This window comes from Diospyros lotus, chromosome 13 (genome assembly GCF_014633365.1).
Source record: "Diospyros lotus cultivar Yz01 chromosome 13, ASM1463336v1, whole genome shotgun sequence".
Lineage (NCBI taxonomy): Eukaryota > Viridiplantae > Streptophyta > Magnoliopsida > Ericales > Ebenaceae > Diospyros > Diospyros lotus.
The window spans coordinates 2,877,637-2,898,404 of NC_068350.1; the positions used below are offsets into that span (position 1 = coordinate 2,877,637).

Here is a 20,768-nt window from a genome sequence, read left to right on the forward strand (position 1 = left end):
ATAAGGAATTTTCACATGGTTCGGCCAAAACGGTGCCTATTCCACGAATGTACTCTAATTATTCTTTTTGTTCCCCTTTGTGATATTTCTGACTCCTATTTATAATGAGGGGCATTTATAATTTGCATAAGATATAAAAATATAAAAATGATATAATGGGGGACAAACAGTTCTTATCTTCTATATAAAATCGAGAGTGGGATCCTCATTATGAGGACTATGATTCGTCTTAGATAAAGTAAGTGGATCCCTATCTCTGACTGTTCAGCAGCCTTGTTGTCCATGCAAATTGGAAGTTTCAGGCCAGCGAACTGAATGGTTGGGCCAGCGAACTAGAGACTTTATTGGGAGCTCGTTAAATCGATTTCTAAGAGTTTGTTGGAAGCCTTACCGGGAGTTTGCTTGATTTTGCGATATGAGCTTAGATTTTAGGGGTGTATGAGTTTTCTTTAACGAGGTCGCTTGAATCTTCTGGGCTCCAGATAATTAGCCTAGTTCACTGAACTGAGTCTAACCCATAAGAAGTAGTACGAGAAATACATATAACATTGTTATATAAGTAAACTCAATAGCTAAAGCGATACATACTTTATTTAAATCTCAAACTAGTTTATTTACACACAACGAAAATAGTTTATTTGTGTATTTTATTTTAAGTCATATTATATAAATATATATAATATATTAATGGATAAATGTTATAAAAATATTATAATTAAATAAAAAAATATCATTTTGTTAATTGAAAGACAGTGATGCAAGTGCAAGCCTCAGCACTATCTATCAACTTTTATTTATTTGTTTTCCTTCTAATATTCTATTATTTCAAGTTGAATTTGTTTGACGTAAACATGCAGAGAGGAGAGAAAACGGGGGAGGGGAAGCCCATGCCCGTTTTCTCATCTTGCCCACATTGGCAAACGTTATGTTGCGTTGACAAACCAAGTCATTTTGATATTTTTATTTTTGAAATATTTAAAAATATATTTTTGGCAGTTTTAACAAATTTGAAAATATTTTGGGTTTTTTTATAATATTAGAAAAATATTAATAACTCATTTCTATCTATGAAGATATTAGAGGAGGAAAAAAATTTGGTCAAAATGTACTGTTTATTTTTAAAAGTAAATAAATTTTTAAATTTGTTGTTTGTGTTATGTTTGATTATTTTTTTAATTTATTATTTATTTTTAATTGATAAATTATGGTTCATCAATAATAGAACTTATTTTATATTTGATTGAATGGATTATAAAATTTATGTTTATTTTTAATTAAATAAATACTTTTTTAAATAAAAAATTATATTTATAAAAAAACCTTTATTTTTTATTTATACATTTCTTTCATATTTTTATTTCATACTTCTTTTTTTAAAAGGATTATGTTATATGTACCAACAAGATATACAAACTCGATGATCGAATCGGATTTTATTATCAATCATTAGACTTCATCAATCATGAAGTCCAACCAGGCTTCATCATGGGATGAAGACAATGATAAAACCTAGGATTTTATTCAGAGCCTATAATGATAAATTAAGTGATGATATTTTTAAATTTTAGCGCATTCGCTCACTAATCTAGTTATTTGTAAAAGTAACATTTTCTTTTTAAGTAGCGTTTGTTAAATGAGTAAAATAATAGAGTATCAAGATAAGGTCGGAATGTTTTTCTGACCAAGATATGAAATACTCAAGATAAGGTTGAAAAGCATTTCAAGATTTTTATCAAATTGTTTATTAAATTTTTTAAAATGCACTAGAAAACACAAACGTTATTTTTTTCTTATCTATAAATACCAAGATATATTTATGTTGAGGGGAGAGAGATAAACATATCTTGAAAAATCAAAATAAGAAATCATGTGATTTCTTTTCTAATGATCATCAGATAAGTTTAACAAATACATTAAAAAGATCATATATTTAGGATGCTTTTCATATTCCACATTTTTTGACTTATATATTGATTAACAAACACTATTATATTGTTTTCTCTAAGGTAAATTATATGAAATCCCCCTACGATTAGGGTCATGTGTAACTTATTTGATTGCATTAAATAGCCCCCTTACACTTTCAAAATATTGTAATCAGCCACAATTTGTTATTATTTTACATAATTTTATGCAATTTATTGGTTGATTAATACAAAATTTTGTATTTTTTTGATGTATTGAAATTCTATATGTAGAATTATGTATTTTGTATGTAAATTATTGTATAAAATTATATAAAATAACAATAAATTGTGGTTGATTGCAATATTTTAAAAGTGTAAAGAAGTTATTTGATGCAATTGAAAGTGCAACGGGATAAGTTAATATGACCCTAAAGGTGTGTTTGATTGCATTACTTAGAATTTAATTCTAGGTAATATTACATAGAAAATAAAAATCACCCTACCCCCTTAGAAAATGAATTCTATGAAAATAAACTTTAAATGCTTGTACCATATATATTTTTCTATAAAAAAATTAAAAGTGTTTGATTATTTTTCATAAAAAATATATAATAATTATATATTTTTTATAAAAAAATATGTGGAATCAAACTGACTCTAAGGTTTTCATATAATTTACCCTTTTTCTCTATTCTGTTTCTACCTTATTCGGTTGGCATTTCTGTTTTGGTTGGGTCTGTTTCCGTGCAAGGCAGAGAAGATGGAGCCTTTTTGTGCATTTTATACACTGTGGTGGCTTTCCCATTTTAGCCATGACTTGGTTGTTTTCTTGTCGTGGCGGAAGAGACGTGAGGAAAGAGACTGCTTTAACGAACAGCGGGAACGCACGCAGGGAAGAAGAGGCTGCAATAAACCATACAGAAGAACACAACGCCTCTGCCGTAACGCATGGAATATCCCACTTTGAGATGCTCTCTCTCTCTCTCTCTCCTCATTTTACAGGAGGAAATTAGGGCAAGACACTGGTCGGCATATATCCGCCAAGCCATCAATCAGCGGCCTCTCTTTCAACCTTTCACACAAGGAAGGTGGACCTGTAATGGAAACCCCAGCCCGTTATCCTATTCTGTTTACACTGCTCCTTTTTTCCCTATAAATGGAGCTCCCGACTCCACCGCTACTTCACACTCACAGCGCCATGAAATCCACCAGTTCAATCTTGCTGATCAAGCTCTTCATTCTGCAATGCTCATTGTCGCTTCTGTGCGTTGCCGTTGCGCAGCAAGATTTTGATTTCTTCTACTTTGTGCAACAGGTGAGCCATCCATCGATCTATTATCTCTCTGTGCTTTTAATTAATTAGTTAATTAGTCGATGATTCTTAGGACTTCATGTATTTTTGTGAACATGTAGTGGCCGGGATCGTACTGCGACACAAAGGCGAGTTGTTGCTATCCGACGACGGGAAAGCCGGCGACAGATTTCGGCATTCATGGACTCTGGCCGAATTACAAGGACGGATCTTACCCCTCGAACTGCGATCCTGATAGCCACTTCAATCGATCCCAGGTTCGTAGGAACCAAATCAATTAGAATATTTTTAATATTAATCAACTTAGGAAGTCTATATATGGTGATGGCGGTGCAGGTATCGGACTTGATCAGCAGAATGCAGAGGAGTTGGCCGACGCTGGCGTGCCCGAGGGGAGATGGCTCGTTGTTCTGGTCGCACGAATGGGAGAAACACGGGACCTGCTCCGAGTCCGTTCTTGACCAGCACCACTACTTCAAAACAGCTCTCAATTTGAAAGAAACCCTCGGCCTCCTCCCAATTCTCCAGTCCGCAGGTACTTCCATGGATATGCTATTTAATTATTTCCCCATCATTTATACTCATATATTTTACTAAACAACACAACAAAACACCATTGAATGAGATGAGACCACTTACAATAATAATGGCCCAAATTAAAAGAAGATGATTTTTACCCGAAATTAACGAGTAGATGATGATTGACAGGAATCAACCCGGATGGAGGATCCTACAGCTTAAGCAGGATCAGAGGAGCCATAAAAGATGCACTTGGCTTCACTCCGTGGATCGAATGCAATGTTGACGCATCGGGCAACAGCCAACTGTACCAGGTTTACGTATGCATTGACAATCAAGGATCAAACACCATTGAATGCCCGGTGCTTCCCACCGGCAGCAAATGTGCTTCCACCGTGCAGTTTCCTTCCTTCTAGAGTAGAGCAGGTTTCACGGCTGCGGCACGGCACGGCACAGCAAAGGGTGTCAAAACGTTCACTCCACTTGTGACGGGGACTTGACAATCACCAGACGTCAGAAAACATAACGAAACCCAAAAAGAAACTGAAATAAATTGTATTTCCAGTCATATTTAGTATCTGCTTCTCCACTTGTGATGTGGATCTGATGATACATGGGCTTGAATATGTTTGTATTGAGCGGAAAATATGAGATTTGAAAAAAAAAAAAAAAGTGACATATAAAAAATATTTTAAATAAAAATAATTTCTATTATATTTAACAATTTACTGAAAGGAAGTGACGTAACTTTTTATTTAAATAAATTTATCTCTCAACTTTTTCAAATAAATTTATCTTGCACCTTACACACATAAAAAAAAAAAAAATAACCCATGTCTCTCAATATATTAAAAAAAATTTAACAAATAGATTAATAAAAATTTAAAATATTTTTTAATTTTATTTTAATTATTTTATATCTTGATTCAAAAAATATTTTAATATAATATAATCTTATTTATTTTAACATATACTATCTAAGTAGAGAATTGGTGACTTGATTAGAGATGTTAATGTAAATTATTTTATTTGCCTTTATTTTAATTTTTAGTGATTATTATTTTAAAAATTAAATGAGTATTTTACGAAGTGATGAACTTACTTATTTAGTCAATGAAAGAAGACAGGAAATTATTATGTTTAAAAAATATAAATTGTAAAGGTGTTTGGTGTGAAATGAAATCCTTTTCCTTTCGCATATTCAACCCTTTGAATTTCTGGATTCACATTACGCATGTGTAGGTGTCACTTGATTACCTTACTTTTATATCCGACCTTATGGTAGCAATAATTCCTAATATAGCTTCCATTCCATCAATGCACTTTCACTTCACCCTTGCATTCTTGTCTTGGTTACATCAATATGTGACGAGGGAACACTTTAAAAAGATAAAAATTATTAAGTTATTTTTTTAAAAAAATAATTAATTTTATATTATTATGATCCTTATCAACAAGTAATAAAAAATAACACGTGTCCTTGTATTTGACCCAATTCAAAAAAAAAAAAGAGATCGACAAATTCAACTCTTGAATATTAATCTTTGAGTATTTGAGATTGGTATGATAAATTTGTTGGTATTCAAATTTAGTTTGACAAATCTTTTATCAGCTTGTAAGATCAAAAATTTAAAAAATAACACCTAATATCCACCCAGCCAATATGAAGGACAAGAACTTTTTTTTTTTTTTGCCCTCACGAATGTAGTATAAATGGCAGTTAGGTAGCAAATTGCGGCCAATATAAAGGACAAGAACCCCCAAAGATAAAAGGCATCTAAATCTAATTCATCTTTGCTCACAAGGTACTATTCAGTACTAGTACTACTTTATTGAGTTGAGCAATTTGATATCAATATGTTTCCTCTATAATAATTCCATGATAATAAAATAAGTTTACTAAACAAATGTTGAATTTTGTGTTGTTATCATATGTAGTTAAGATAGGATAATAAATTTGGATAATTTATTCTATTGTTATTTAGATATAACAATAAATTTGTAATTGCATAAGAATGTCTATCATAAATTTGTAGTTTTCGAGAAATCTGTGAAAAATAAAATGATTAGGAGTACAGAATGTTTCTTGTGTGAGTCATTTAATACTTAAATTAGTCTTCACATAAGAGTGTAATAAAATAAAAAGATTGTACCCTGAGTATAATTTTAGTCTTACTTGAATCAAATGAACCACCGCTTATTTATAAAGGTTGAAATTCACAAGTAAAAGAGTATTTTATCTTTCAAATCATGTGTTCTACATTTTCAAATAGATATATTAAATATAAGTTTGACACATTCATAATCTCAGGAGAGGCTTTCGGGAGGTCTCTCGAGAGATGCCCTTGGGCAAAACTTCTCTCTTTAAACTTCTTTCTCTTGGGACTATCATGAACTTAAACCCACTTTCTTGAACACGACATATTTAATTCTTAAATTCACTTAAATATTTAAAATTTACCTCAATTTAATAATTTATTGAATTTCTCAATCACTGAGTTAAAGATCAGACTAAAAATTTAAAATAGGAGGTTGATTCCGTCTGTCTCGATCGAAGCCATGACCAAATGGGAGTTGTTTATTCAATGGGAGACAAGGACAAAAAAACACACTAATGAATAAAGAAACATAAGAAAAAATAACAATAAAACAAGCTACCGCCAAACTTAGAGTACCACCCTTACAAATGTGATAATTGTGATTTTTTTTCAATTTAGAATTTTCACATTAAATTTTTTTATGTTCTTTTATGTATGAATTCTATAGAAGCTTAAGAGTACAAATTAAGTATATATTGAGGGGAACAATTTTATATTGGATAGAGTTAAAATAAAAATTTTCTTATAAAAATTGATCCTTTTTTTTCATAAAAAATAATTTTTTATTCGCATCATAATTGATGTTGCTATGTAGATGGAACTCACTGCAACACCTCTTATTCTCTTGTAAATTTAGAGTGTGTTTGATTGTACATATTTTTCATAGAAAATATGTAATTATTACATATTTTCTATGAAAAGCAATCAAACACTTTTAACTTTTCTATAGAAAAATATGTATGGTACAATCATTTAAAGCTTATTTCCATAGAATTCATTTTCCAAGGGGGTAGGGTGATTTTTATTTTCTAGGTAATATTATCTAGAATTAAATTCTAGGTAATGCAATCAAACACACGCTTAGAGTAAAATTAGTGTTTGATAATGATCAGTGAGGAAAGAGTTATTGTATAATGAACGTAAAAAATTGAGGACTTAATTTTATAGTCTGCATAGAAGATAGTTAGAGCGTGACTTTTGTTGGAGACCTCGTCAAGGATGTGATCAAGCATGATCAAGACAAGATATTAAGGGCTCGAGCCATGTTGGTGGTTGAGTCATACTATAGTCGAGACACTAGATCTCATCACATGGTGGATGGAGATGCCTTCCAAGAGATGTTCAACTCACTAAAATTGCATCAAATGTTTATTTTTGGTGGTCCATATGACTATTTGAGTTGGGTCACAAGACACTTTAATTAGGATTGATTAGTGAATTGATTATTTACCTTGATTAAAACTGTATATTTAATTGACACACATATATACATATTATTTTATTGGGTAATGACCATAAAAAAGAAGACTCATATAAGCAAAAAAATAAAAGAAGACCCATCAAAGTAAACTTTTCTTTTACTAGATAAAAAAAAAAATTATGATTATTAGTGTCACTAACACATCAAATTACACTTAAAAATTCTAAAAATTAATGCAAGTGTGTGGAATCTAGAAATGGAGATGCATTGCACACAACTTAAGAGAGACTGAGCCATGCACTTATCAATGGAGATAAGCTTGCAGTAGTTAATTAATCACAAAGGCCCCTTAATTGTATCCATGTTACCATGAATCACCCACCATGGCTTTGGCTAAGTAATTTGTTATAATCCTAATTAAGTCTGAAATCTGATAAAACTGTACACGCATGCTAACGTGGAGGCTAATCCTCTCTTATTAGAAAATTTACATACTGTGTCTCGTGTGTAAATTATTGTAATAAAGGGTAGAATTATTTATTGAACATGATAAATAATTCTACCACGTGATATGGACATGACAAACAGGAGGGAGTATCATCAACATGAGGCTCAAATGGGCAAAAATAATTGCTTGATGGCTGTAGAGGATGGGAGTGGGTTGTCGAAAACATTGTCCTATTAAGTAAATAATAATCAGCACAAGCCAAGGCCATCCCCATATGCATATATATATGTATGAATGGGATGGATATACGTACCGTAAAGCATATTCCATCTGATCGGGCTCTTATTGCATCTTGTCATTTGCCTATAAATGCAAGCCATCACCCACCAAACATGGCATCCCATTAAGTCCATAGCTGGCTTGCTCTCAACTGCAAAGTTCATAAATATATAGAACACAAGGAAATAACGGAGAAGTTGACAGAAAGGAAGAAACATGAAAGGCAGGCAGTCAAGTTTCGTCTTCATCAAGCTCCTGGTGATACAAAGTGTGGCGGCTCTAAGCGTCGCCAGGGATTTTGATTTCTTCTACTTGGTTCAACAGGTGAGGAGTCTGAGGGATCCATGATGCATGGATCTGGATCTCATTCTAATGTCTAATGTTGATGACAACATGCATGTTTTCTGTGCAGTGGCCGGCGTCCTACTGCGACACAAAGAGAAGCTGCTGCTATCCGACGACCGGAAAGCCGGCGGAGGATTTCAGCATTCACGGGCTATGGCCTAACTATGACGACGGCACTTACCCTTCTAACTGCGACAGTGACAACCTTTTCGACCCGTCTGAGGTATATATTTGACAGCCCATGCCATCTCCTCTCCACCACCATTAATTTGTCTATTTCATTGACTTAATGAGAAGCTAAGATAAATCACGAGCATCACAAAGATAACTAAAGCAATAACATAACAGCAAAGAACCAAAAACCAACAAAAAAAAAAAAAAATTCACCTCAGAGTATAACCATATGAGAAAATCATAATAATGTCTCATAACCTGACTCTGCAATGTTTGAAAAAATGATCATGTAAACAACTGAATCCAAATTACACATTAAATGAGATGCAATTACTGGAACACCGAACTTTCTTGATTACAAATATGGCCTGATTTACTTTTAATTTTTTAAGTTTTCACAATTTATTTAATTATTTATAAATAATCACGACTTTAGTTCCATTTGATTTTTAGTCGTTCTCTTAACATTTTGGGCTTTATAGTTTATACTTTTATGTTATATAGTTAGAAGTTAACGTTAAAATAATTTTTTTTTTAAAAAAAAGAATACACATAATATCAAAAATAAACTATAGTCCTCAATAAATTAATTTGTCTCAAATATACTAGCTAGTACTAAATCATCACCATCAAAGTGAGTTTTTCGTCGACTAGCTATAATTTATCATCTAATATATATGTAAACCTCGCTTCTCTCGTGTTGTTAGCAACATTACATTTTATATTTATTAAAAATTAATTCTTTATAGATATAGATATAGATATGCAAGCAACAACCAACATAAATGCTTTTGTTGAAAGCAGCTTTTTTCTTAAATTAAGACTTGTAAGTTGTACGGGTAATACCTAACTGATATGTGACTAATAACGTAACCGTACGTGGCACCTTCCTTCCTTGTCCGCCGCCCAATAATAATAATAATAATAATAATAATAGATACATAGATTAGGCATATTTATTGCGACGATGGCTTGGGAGTGCTGTGAAGTTTTCCTCTCATGAATTTAATTGAATCCACCGATCGCTTCCGAATGAGTTGATGAATTGTGATGATTAATTTGGTTGGTTGGTTGGTTGGCGCGTACGTAGATCTCAGATCTTACGGAGAGACTGCAAAAGCAGTGGCCGACGCTGGCCTGTCCGAGCGGCGATGGATACAAGTTCTGGGAGCACGAATGGGACAAGCACGGCACCTGCTCCGAGAATGTCCTCAACCAACACAGCTACTTCCAGAAGGCTCTCGACCTCAAGTCCAGGGCCAATCTTCTTCAAGCGCTCTCCAGTTCAGGTACCCCCATCCATCCATCTCCCATCGCCGATCGATATATACTAATATTCTATCTCAAGAATAATAATAATAATAAGAAGAAGAAGAAGTTGGGTACGCACTAGTTGGTAGCTGCAGCATGGATCTGAATCAAATGATGAATTTGTGAGATCCAATCCAAATCTAGGCTGAATAAGTTCCTCATTGGATCTGGCCCTGCCTGTGGCCTGATCCCTACCATTAATCACAGAGGACTGGGAGCTTAGAGGAGGAGCAAGTTAGTAGTATTTCACGACTCTGAGTGACATGAAATGGTGATACTGAATTAGTTAGTAGTCAAGCCGCCCGCCCCTGTTACGTATGGGCCTAAAACACACACTCTGTGTGTTGTGATCAATTCACAAATGATTGATTGAATTTCTGGTTCTGGGTTGCAGGTATTCGACCCAATGGGAAATATTACAGCCTAGATAGCATCAAAGAAGCCATCCAAGGAGCTCTTGGGGTTTCGCCTTACGTCCAGTGCAACGTGGATCCATCGGGCAACGACCAGCTCTACCAGGTTTACCTCTGCGTGGACTCTTCCGCCACCGACTTCATGGAATGCCCGGTTATGCCGCACGGACGCCGCTGCGGTTCCAGGATCGAGTTCCCTCCCTTCTCAGATTCCAATTCCATTGGAGAAGATTACGTTGAAGAGATTTGAACCCCCACACCCACCGCGCCTGTGCCCGTGGAGTGGATTATATATGTTGTAATGAGTTTTTCCTAAAACAAAAACAATGTCTCTAATCATCCATGCATGCATAATCAACTCAGTAATAAAGCACAATAACTACATAGCTACTAGTTTCTCTCTCTGTCAAAGAATCAATGAATTAATGATCTAAAAAGGGAATTTAAGAATGAAAAATTATAGATTTCATGATAAATGTACATGACTTCACTGCAAGGCGGGCAATCAATGAATCTGTTCATCGCACTACTTCTAAGAGTTCAACAAAAAAATCTGCCTTGGATACTGGAGAAGTAAAACAATAACTACAACAAACTACGCACCACGCCTTTATCTCATTACATGGGATCAGCACTCAAAAAATAAATAAATAAATAAATACAGACTAAAGAAATTAAAGCAGTGAGACTCTAGGGACAAATTGATGTACAAATCAAAATTATACAAGAAAAGGAGATCAAACCCAAAGAATACAAAAAAGACAATTGAGATGGCAAAAAGAGAAACAAACAATTGAAAGACAAGAAGGGGCAAACCTTAATTACCAGAAAGGCTAGCGGTTGTGTGGTCTTGTTGAGATGCATAGAGTGGTCCATGTTCCAATACTGTGACAAATGATATATGAATGAACACTCCACCTTGACATGAAAATGGAAAAGCTCTTGTTCATATATACAAGACACTGGCCATTTGGGCATGAGTCTTGCTACCTCAGGTTGTCCTCTGTTTCTGCAGGTGCTTTTTCTTGATGGAACTTTTTACCATCAGCTTGTTTTTGTTTTATCAATGTGACTAGTGAAGACTTTAGGTTAGTGTTTGTTAATTAATACATGAGATATAAAAAGTGGGATATGAAAAGTATTATGGACAAAAATAATGAATTTTATGTCGTTATTATTCTTATCAACAAGTAACAAAAAAAAAAAAAAAAATGACATGTTTTTATATTTGACCCAATTCAAGAAAAAAAACCAAACAAATTCAACTTTTGAATATTAATCTGGAAGGATTTGAGATAGATCTGGTAGATTAGTTATCATCCAAATTTAGTATGACAAATCTTCTATCAACTTGTAAGTCTGAAAATTTCAAAAATAACATCGAATATCTTGTCTCGTCCCCCGGCTATATAAAGGACAAGAACCCCCATTCCCCATTGATAATAGCATCTAAATCTAACTCATCTTTGCTCACAACATTACCATTCACTAGTACTACTTTATTGACTTAAGAGTTAGAAATTAAACTAGGGGATCCAACTCCACCTCTTCTTGCAAGTGCTGATATTAAAAACATTTAATGTGATTTGATATCAATATGTTTATCTCTATAATTCCATGATAATAAAATAAGTTTACTAAGCAAATGCTGATTTTTGTGTTGTTATCTTATGTAATTAAGATATAACAAAATTTGGATAATTTATTCTATTGTTGTCTAAATACAATAATAAATTTGTAATTACGAAAAAATATTCATGCTGAGTTTCTAGTTTCTAAGACACCTACAAAAGAGAAAAGGGTTAAGGGCATGGAATTAATGTCTTCTGCATAGGTCCTCCGATATTTAAATTAGTCTTTACAGAAAAGTGTAGTAAAATAAGAAGATTATAGTCTAAGTAGAGTTTTAGTTCTACTTCAATCGTAAAAATCACTTCTTATTTATAGAGGTTGAAGTTGATAAGTAAATGAGCATTCTCATCTTTCAAATCATCTATGCCAAATTTTTATGTACGTAGAAACATCAAATTAATGTGAGTTTGATATATTCTTGGAAGCGAGAGAGACTCCTGAGAAGGTCTCTGGGAAAGTCTCTTGGGGAGAGTGCAATTTTGTTCACCCCCTTTAACGGTGGTGAACATCACCCTCACAAAATTGTGAGGGTGAAAAAAAGCAACGGAACGACATTAAAATATTGATTGCCGTTCCGTTGCTTTTTCACCCTCACAAAAATTGTGAGGGTGATGTTCACCCCCGTTAAAGGGGGTGAACAAAATCGCACTCTCTTGGGGACGTCAATTCTATTGGGAAGGGCTCCCGAACTTTTCTTTTAGGACTTCATTCTCTTGGGTATATCTTAAAGTTTGGTTCATTTTCTTAGACACAACACGTTAGATTCTTAAATTCACTTAAATATTAAATTTTAATATTTAAAATTTATCAAATCAATTAAAATTTAGCACCTCATTTGAATTTAGTAACTTACTGAATTTCTCAATCACTGAGTTAAGATCAGACTTAAAATTTAAAATAGGAGGTTGATTCCGTCTGTCTCGAAGCCATAATTTTCATCTTAAGGAGTCGATCAAAGACCAAATGGGAGTTGGCTATTCACTAGGAGACAAGGAAAGAAAAACTAATGAATAAAGAAGCATAATAAAAATAACAATAAGACAAGCTGCCACCAAACTTAGATAGACACTTATTCATTAATTTGTAACCATGTGATAATTGTGATTTGAAATTTAAATATAATTTTAATTAAAATTTATTTATAATTAAAAATATATATTCGTGGTTCATCTTTGATCAGAAGGTAAAATTTGACCTAAACATTATTTATTTTTTAATTTGACTAATATCTCACATTAATGTAATAATAAAATAGTTGAATTCTATAGAAGCTTAAGAGTACAAAGTATTGAGGGGAACAATTTTATATGGGATGAGAGTTAAAATAAAAATTGTCTTATAAAAATTGGTCTTTTTTTCATAAAAAGTAATTTTTTATTGGCATCATAATTGATGTTGTTGTCATGTAGATGAAACTCATTGCAACACTTGTTAGTCTCTTGTAAATTTAGAGCTTTTATCTCTTAGTGTTACCTTGGAAAATCAAGTTAGTACTTCATAATGAGTAGGGAAAGAGTTAATACGTAACTAGAGCCAAAAAAAAAGTTTGAGGGTTTAATTTTATACTTTGTACAAGAGATAATCAGAGCGTGATTTTCGTTGGAGATCCCATCTAGGATATGATCAAGACAAGTGATGATGGTATTTGGGACCGACCACCATGTGCCACCTTTATGACTGGACCTCGGGAATGGAACCTCGGACTTGGGGATGTCGGACCTCGGGTGTAGAACCTGCAAGACAATGGAGGGCCGGGGCTTAGATCTCCCGGGGTGGACTCCGACGCTCAAATCAGTAGAGTAAATGCGAGTATTAGTAAATGTTATAGGCGAACCCGTTTTGGGGGTATTCGAGATGAGTGGGCACGACTCTCGAGAATCCCAATCAAGTTGGAACGGGTCTTGCGGTTCGACCCAGATTTCTCAAGCTCCGCTCTAGAGTGTTGACTGGCCACGTGTCGGTCTCTCAGGTGATCCACGTGACAGGTGAGACTATCAACACGTAGGGATATTCTAGTAATTTCAGTTGGTGCCACATCAATAAGATAATAAAGGCTCAAGCCATGTTTGTTGAGTCATACTCATCAAGGACACTAGATCTCACCACATGGTGGATGGAGATGCCTTCCAAGAGATGTTCATCTCAGCTCATTAAAATTGTATCAAATGTTTATTTTCGCTGGTCTATATGACAAATTCAAGTTGGGTCACGAGACACTTTAGGATTGGTTGGTGAGTTGATTATTTACTTTGATTAAGGGTGTATATATATTTAATTGACACACACATATACACATATTACTTTATTAGACACAAATAATTTTACTGGGTAATGACCATAAAAAAGAACACTCATCTAAGAAACAAAATAAAAGAAGACCCGTCAAAGTAAACTTCTCTTTTGCTAGATAAAAAATAAAATAAAATTGTGATTATTAAAGAGCACTAACACATCATTACACTTAAAATTCTAAAAATTAATGCAAGTGTGTGTGGAATCTAGAAATGGAGATGCACTGCACACAACTTAGAGAGACTGAGCCATGCACTTATCAATGGAGATAAGATATACATAAGCTTGCAGTAGTTAATTAATCACAAAGGCCCCTTAATTGTATCCATGTTACCATGAATCACCCACCATGGCTTTGGCTAAGTAATTTATTATAATCCTAATTAAGTCTGAAATCTGATCAACTGTACACGCATGCTAACGTGGAGGCTAATCCTCTCTTATTAGAAAATTTACATACTGTGTCTCGTGTATAAATTATTGTAATTAAGGGTCGAATTATTTATTGAACATGATAAATAATTCTACCACGTGATATGGACATGACAAACAGGAGGGAGTATCATTAATATGAGGTTCAAATAGGCAAAAATAATTGCTTGATGGCTGTAGAGGATGGGAGTGGGTTGTCGAAAACACATTGTCCTATTAAGTAAATAATAATTAGCAAGATACGATCAGATGGCTATCTCCACAGCACAAGCCAAGGCCATCCCCATATGCATACATATATATATATGTATGTATATATGTATGAATGGGATGGATATACGTACCGTAAAGCATATTCCATCTGATCAGGCTCTTATTGCATCTTGTCATTTGCCTATAAATGCAAGCCATCACCCACCAAACATGGCATCCCATTAATTCCATAGCTGGCTTGCTCTCAACTGCCTAGTTCATATATATATATAGAACACAAGGAAATAACGGAGAAGTTGACAGAAAGGAAGAAACATGAAAGGCAGGCAGTCAAGTTTCGTCTTCATCAAGCTCCTCGTGATACAAAGTGTGGCGGCTCTAAGCGTCGCCAGGGATTTTGATTTCTTCTATTTCGTTCAACAGGTGAGGAGGCTGAGGGATCCATGATGCATGGATATTCTCATTCTAATGTCTAATGTTGATGATAACACGCATGTTTCTTCAGAGGTATGAATTATATATCGTTCATTAATTCTGTGCAGTGGCCGGCGTCCTACTGCGACACAAAGAGAAGCTGCTGCTATCCGACGACCGGAAAGCCGGCGGAGGATTTCAGCATTCACGGGCTTTGGCCTAACTATGACGACGGCACTTACCCTTCTAACTGCGACAGTGACAACCTTTTCGACCAGTCTGAGGTATATATTTTACAGCCCATGCCATCTCCTCTCCACCACCATTAATTTGTCTATTTCATTGTCTTAATGAGAAGCTAAGATAAATCACGAGGATAACAATGATAAGTAAAGCAATAACATAACAGTAAAGAATCAAAAACCATCCTAAAAAAAAAAAATATTCACCTAACAACATAACCATATGAGAAAATCATGTTAGAGAAAGTCGCTCATAATGTCTCTGCAGTATTTGAGGAAATAATAATATAAATAATTGGATCCAGATAATACATTAAATGAGTTGCAATAACTGGAACACCAAACTTTCTTGGTTACAAATATGGTCTGATTTACTTTTAATTTTCTGAGTTTTCACAATTTATTTAATTATTTATAAATAGTCACCGCTTTAGTTCCATTCATTTGGTCTTTTATTTTTTCTCTTAATATTTTGGGCCTTATAGTTTATACTTTTATATTATATAGTTGGAAGTCAACGTTAAAATAATTTTTCCAAAAACAAAGAATAGATAACAAAATATCAAAAATAAACTATAGTCCTCAATAAATTAATTTGTCTCAAATATACCACTAAATCATCACCATCAAAGTAATTTTTTCGTTGACTAGCTATAATTTACCATCTAATATATATGGAACTCTCGTGTTATTAGTAACATGACATTTTATATTTATTAAAATTTAATTCTTTAAATATATAGATATAGATATAGAATAGATATAGATATAGATATAGATATAGATATGCAAGCAACAACCAACATAAATGCTTTTGTTGAAAGCAGCTTCTTTCTTAAATTAAGACTTGTAAGTTGTACGGGTAATACCTAACTGATATGTGACTAATAACGGAAACGTGGCACCTTCCTTCCTTCCTTCCTTGTCCGCCGCACCAACGCCACCTGCCGCCCAATAATAATAATAATAATAATAATAATAGAAACATAGATTAGGCATACATATTGCGACGATGGCTTGGGAGTGCAGTGAAGTTTTCCTCTCATGAATTTAATTGAATCCACCGATAGCTTCCGAATGAGTTGATGAATTGTGATGATTAATTTGGTTGGTTGGCGCATAGATCTCAGATCTGACGGAGAGACTGCAAAAGGAGTGGCCGACGCTGGCCTGTCCGAGCGGCGATGGATACAAGTTCTGGCAGCACGAATGGGACAAGCACGGCACCTGCTCCGAGAATGTCCTCAACCAACACAGCTACTTCCAGAAGGCTCTCGACCTCAAGTCCAAGGCCAATCTTCTTGAAGCGCTCTCCAGATCAGGTATCCATATCCATCCATCTCCGATCCCCGATCGATATACTATTATTCATAATAATAATAATAGTAAGAAGAAGAACAAGAAGTTGGGTACGCACTAGTTAGTAGCTGCAGCATGGATCTGAATCAAATGATGAATTTGTGAGATAGAATCCAAATCTAGGCTGAATAGTTCCTCATTGGATCTGGCCCTGCCTGTGGCCTCATTCCTACCATTAATCACAGCGGACTGGGAGCTTAGAGGAGCAAGTTATTAGTATTTCATGATTCTGAGTGACATGAAATGGTGATACTGAATTAGTTAGTAGTCAAGCCGCCCGCCCCTGTTATGTATGGGCCTAAAACAAACAGTGTGTGTGTTGTGTTCAATTCACAATGATTGATTGAATTTCTGGTTCTGGGTTGCAGGTATTCGACCCAATGGGAAATATTACAGCCTAGATAGCATCAAAGAAGCCATCCAAGGAGCTCTTAGGGTTTCGCCTTACATCGAGTGCAACGTCGATCCATCAGGCAACCACCAGCTCTACCAGGTTTACCTCTGCGTGGACTCTTCCGCCACCGACTTCATGGAATGCCCGGTTATGCCGCACGGACGCCGCTGCGGTTCCAAGATCGAGTTCCCTTCCTTCTCAGATTCCGATTCCATTGGAGAAGATTACGTTGAAGAGCTTTGAACCCCCACCCACCGCGCCTGTGCCCGTGGAGTGGATTATGTTGTAATGAGTTTTTCCTAAAACAAAAACAATGTGTCTAATCATTCATGCACAATCAACTCAGTAATAAAGCACAATAACTACATAGCTAGAAGTCTCTCTCTCTGTCAAAGAATAAATGAATGATCTAAAAGGGAAATCCAGAACTATGTTTTGTATAGTTTAAGAATGAAAAATTATAGATTTCATGATAAATGTACATGACTTCACTACAAGGAGGGCAATCAATGAATCTGTTCATTGCACTACTTGAAAAATTATAGATGTCATGATAAATGTACATGACTTCACTACAAGGAGGGCAATCAATGAATCTGTTCATTGCACTACTTTTAAGAGTTCAACAAAAAATCTGCCTTACACTCGAGAAGTAAAACAATAACTACAACAAACAAAGCACCACGCCTTTATCCCATTACATGGGATCAGCACTCAAAAAAATAAATAAATACAGACTAAAGAAAGCAGTGAGACTCTAGGGACAAATTGATGTACAAATCAAAATTATACAAGAAGAGCAGATCAAACCCAAAGAATACAAAAAAGACAATTGAGATGGCAAAAAGAGAAACAAACAATTGAAAGACAGGAAGGGGCAAACCTTACCAGAAAGGCTGTTGTGTGGTCTTGTTGAGATGCATAGAGTGGTCCATGTTCCAGTACTGTGCCAACTGATATATGAATGAGCACTCCACCTTGACATGAAAATGGAAAAGCTCACGTTCACATATACAAGACACAGGCCATTTGGGCATGAGTCTTGCTACCTCAGGTTGGCCCGTGTTTCCTGCAGGTGTTTTTTCTTGATGGAACTTTTTACCATTCAAGAGCACAGCAAAGATAGTACCCGCATACATCAAGCGAAAATAAGTTAGTTGCAGAGTATTAACGTAATTCAGCACAGGCTACTTGTCTCAACAGGAGAGACAATAATTTTTTATTAGTACAAAAAATATTACAACATAAGAGTTTGCTGCTGTTAGAGATGCAAATACAACCTAAGTTTCAGCAGCAATTATAGAATTCTATTGTGATTCCGCTAATCCATTCCTGGACTACAAAGGGTCAAATCAGAAGCATGGACTGACCTTGGTCCATTTTCATGGTGGAATATTACATGCCAGGTGATCCAACTAACAGGCGGCTCATGCTGAAATAGTGAAATTTGACTGGAAGGTCCCTAAAATTTGTTCTCTTAGTTACTGATTTTACGACTGGTTATTGGGACTGCCTCTTCATTGGTTTTGAGTTGGTTCTGAAGTGGTGTTATTCTCCTCCTGTGTTTATCCACTGTGAATTGTACTCCATATAATCAGTATCTTGAATATTGATATTCAGAGTGTGGAATACTACTAATTGATAATTCACTGTGGTAGGTCCATATCCAGCAACAATACTTTACTCATTCATGAATTTATAGATGCTCAGTGTCCTGGCGATGAATTGCATTCATATATATTGGGGAGGATCAATTCAGCTTGATTTGCTCAGTATTTAATTGATGTTAGGCGATCCCATTTGCTTATCTGTACATGTTTGCTCCTTCCAAAAGTAATGAAACTAAAAAGTATTGACCATTGATTGCATAAAAGCACAAAAGAGAGTACTCCTACAATCTCAAGAATTCTGATGATATTGTCTTGTCTATTGGGATAGATTCACACAACAATAATCTCAAACCTTAATCCCACTAGGTGTCGTTGATTATATGAATTCTAAATCACCATGCATCTCAATCCTTCTACCCATTCCCATTGTGTTCCATTACTAAATCTCTCCCAAACAAAACCTAAATTGTGACTAACTTTGCCACCAATCCAACAAATTGAAAAAGAAAAAGAGAAAACAACTATTTTTAACCGAGTTCTAATTTGCATTCATGCCCTAAGTGGCATCCAAATCTAAAATCCTATTTATCACATATGTGAATATAACAGCCATGAGTATTTGTAAAGTTCAATGAAAAAGGAGTCATCACATCTGATGGCTCAAAGAATTAATTCTCCCACATCACAATGATAACAACTTTATTTGATGAATAAGGACCCCTTTGTATATCAAGAAAATTTATGCTTGAGCATTAACAGATACATGATATATCTATAGCACCTTGCAAGCCAACTTACTACGAATGTTCTTGATCAAGTAACCGCAGCCGCATCTCAATCAACCGCGCGTTGAACTCCCCGTCGCTGACCTTCAACATCTCCGGCAACGAAAGCGAGAAGCCATTCTCAACCAAGAGCCGGTGCCGGGGCTTTATCTTCCCTTCCAAGCTAAACGAAAAATACTGGGGAAATCTCTTCAGCACCGCCAAATCTCCGTTCATCTCCTTCAAGAAATACTCCGCCTTGGGCTGGAAATTGTTGGCTATGCTAAACGTCAATAGCCCCGGCGACCTCAGCACCATCACCGCCACCTCCTCGTACGAAAATCCCAACCCTTGCAGGTAATTCAGCTTCGGAAGGAGAGTGTTTTCGACGCTAGACACCAACAAGACTGTCGTCTGGCAAGTTATCGCGTGCTGCCCCACGAACCCCAACTGTTCGAGAAAATGCAAGGCCGGTCTCAGCTGGCCATCGACGCTACAAATCAGCAGTCTGGGGCAGCGTACGATGGAGGTGCGGATATCGTGGAAGGGGATATGGACGTCGTTCAAGAGGAAGTCAAAGACTGGGTACAGATCGTAGTAGGGATCGCAAGTGAGAAGCTGAGGGTGCATTTCGAAAATGCGGCCGAAGGCGGAGCGCTCGATTCCCATCGAGGAGAGGCATTGCTCGACGGATTTGAGAGAGGCGAACGGGGCTGATCGGATATTGGGATTTTTCTCGAGGACTTTGGCGGGATTTACCTTGAGGCGCTGGAGGTAGAGCAGCTTTTCGCGGAAGCGGAGGCCCGAATCGGAGGTGGCTTGCAGCGGAGTAATGGTGGTGGGGTAGGCTTGGAGAGGGGTGAGGGCATTCAGATTGGGGAGGGGCTTGGATTGACGCTGTTTAGGGTTAAGGTTTGTGGAGGATTTTGGGGCGAGAGGGATTAGGGTTCGAGAAGGTAGGATTTGCAGTCGAATTGTCATCTCTCATCAGCTGCATGGAGCAGAAGCCGATACAGCACCGGTTCAGGGCCACGCTTCCTATCCAACTGCCAATTTCCGCTTTATACATATATATATATTATTAATGACATTAATTAAATTACTCATATACCCCTTAAATTTTAAATTTTTAACCAAATCTTTAAACTTTATTTTTTATCAAATCGGTTCCTAAACTTTTTTGAAATTG

At 35.5% G+C, this 20,768-nt stretch overlaps 4 protein-coding genes across 9 annotated transcripts; 3 read left to right on the forward strand and 1 right to left on the reverse strand.

Moving 5' to 3' along the window:
* Window positions 1-2,982: 2,982 nt before the first annotated feature.
* On the forward strand, window positions 2,983-4,462 carry LOC127788013 (extracellular ribonuclease LE-like). Its single transcript, XM_052316132.1, has 4 exons — window positions 2,983-3,222; window positions 3,321-3,476; window positions 3,556-3,754; window positions 3,928-4,462. The coding sequence occupies exons 1-4, from the start codon at window positions 3,064-3,066 to the stop codon at window positions 4,152-4,154; spliced, it is 741 nt and encodes a 246-aa protein (XP_052172092.1). The 5' UTR covers window positions 2,983-3,063; the 3' UTR covers window positions 4,155-4,462.
* A 3,583-nt stretch (window positions 4,463-8,045) lies between these two features.
* On the forward strand, window positions 8,046-10,673 carry LOC127789005 (ribonuclease 1-like). Its single transcript, XM_052317735.1, has 4 exons — window positions 8,046-8,308; window positions 8,397-8,552; window positions 9,594-9,792; window positions 10,209-10,673. Exons 1-4 carry the CDS (start codon window positions 8,201-8,203, stop codon window positions 10,475-10,477), a joined length of 732 nt encoding a protein of 243 aa, XP_052173695.1. The 5' UTR covers window positions 8,046-8,200; the 3' UTR covers window positions 10,478-10,673.
* Window positions 10,520-20,617, reverse strand: LOC127789002 (transcription termination factor MTEF1, chloroplastic-like). Of its 6 annotated transcripts, XM_052317732.1 has the most exons (4): window positions 19,614-20,617; window positions 18,576-18,777; window positions 18,094-18,299; window positions 17,358-17,504 (listed from the first exon to the last, which is right to left on the reverse strand). In XM_052317732.1, the coding sequence occupies exons 1-2, from the start codon at window positions 20,558-20,560 to the stop codon at window positions 18,771-18,773; spliced, it is 954 nt and encodes a 317-aa protein (XP_052173692.1). In that variant the 5' UTR covers window positions 20,561-20,617; the 3' UTR covers window positions 17,358-17,504; window positions 18,094-18,299; window positions 18,576-18,770. The 6 variants fall into 6 exon arrangements, with proteins under 6 accessions (XP_052173689.1, XP_052173692.1, XP_052173687.1 ...); XM_052317729.1 differs by lacking the exons at window positions 17,358-17,504; window positions 18,576-18,777 and adding an exon at window positions 10,520-10,539; XM_052317727.1 differs by lacking the exon at window positions 18,576-18,777.
* On the forward strand, window positions 14,508-17,448 carry LOC127789004 (intracellular ribonuclease LX-like). The gene is made up of 4 exons (XM_052317733.1): window positions 14,508-15,219; window positions 15,339-15,494; window positions 16,576-16,774; window positions 17,180-17,448. Exons 1-4 carry the CDS (start codon window positions 15,112-15,114, stop codon window positions 17,446-17,448), a joined length of 732 nt encoding a protein of 243 aa, XP_052173693.1. The 5' UTR covers window positions 14,508-15,111.
* Window positions 20,618-20,768: the final 151 nt, after the last annotated feature.

Coding starts and splice junctions, on each gene's coding strand:
- LOC127789002 (XM_052317729.1), bottom strand. CDS start 20,560: ATGACAATTCGACTGCAAATCCTACCTTCTCGAACCCTAATCCCTCTC. Junction 18,300..19,613: donor CTTGATCAAGAACATTCGTA/GTAAGTTGGCTT, acceptor AATGGTAAAAAG/TTCCATCAAGAAAAAACACC.
- LOC127788013 (XM_052316132.1), top strand. CDS start 3,064: ATGGAGCTCCCGACTCCACCGCTACTTCACACTCACAGCGCCATGAAA. Junction 3,477..3,555: donor GCCACTTCAATCGATCCCAG/GTTCGTAGGAAC, acceptor ATGGCGGTGCAG/GTATCGGACTTGATCAGCAG. Junction 3,755..3,927: donor CCCAATTCTCCAGTCCGCAG/GTACTTCCATGG, acceptor GATGATTGACAG/GAATCAACCCGGATGGAGGA.
- LOC127789005 (XM_052317735.1), top strand. CDS start 8,201: ATGAAAGGCAGGCAGTCAAGTTTCGTCTTCATCAAGCTCCTGGTGATA. Junction 8,309..8,396: donor TCTTCTACTTGGTTCAACAG/GTGAGGAGTCTG, acceptor TTTTCTGTGCAG/TGGCCGGCGTCCTACTGCGA. Junction 9,793..10,208: donor TCAAGCGCTCTCCAGTTCAG/GTACCCCCATCC, acceptor TCTGGGTTGCAG/GTATTCGACCCAATGGGAAA.
- LOC127789004 (XM_052317733.1), top strand. CDS start 15,112: ATGAAAGGCAGGCAGTCAAGTTTCGTCTTCATCAAGCTCCTCGTGATA. Junction 15,495..16,575: donor ACCTTTTCGACCAGTCTGAG/GTATATATTTTA, acceptor GTTGGCGCATAG/ATCTCAGATCTGACGGAGAG. Junction 16,775..17,179: donor TGAAGCGCTCTCCAGATCAG/GTATCCATATCC, acceptor TCTGGGTTGCAG/GTATTCGACCCAATGGGAAA.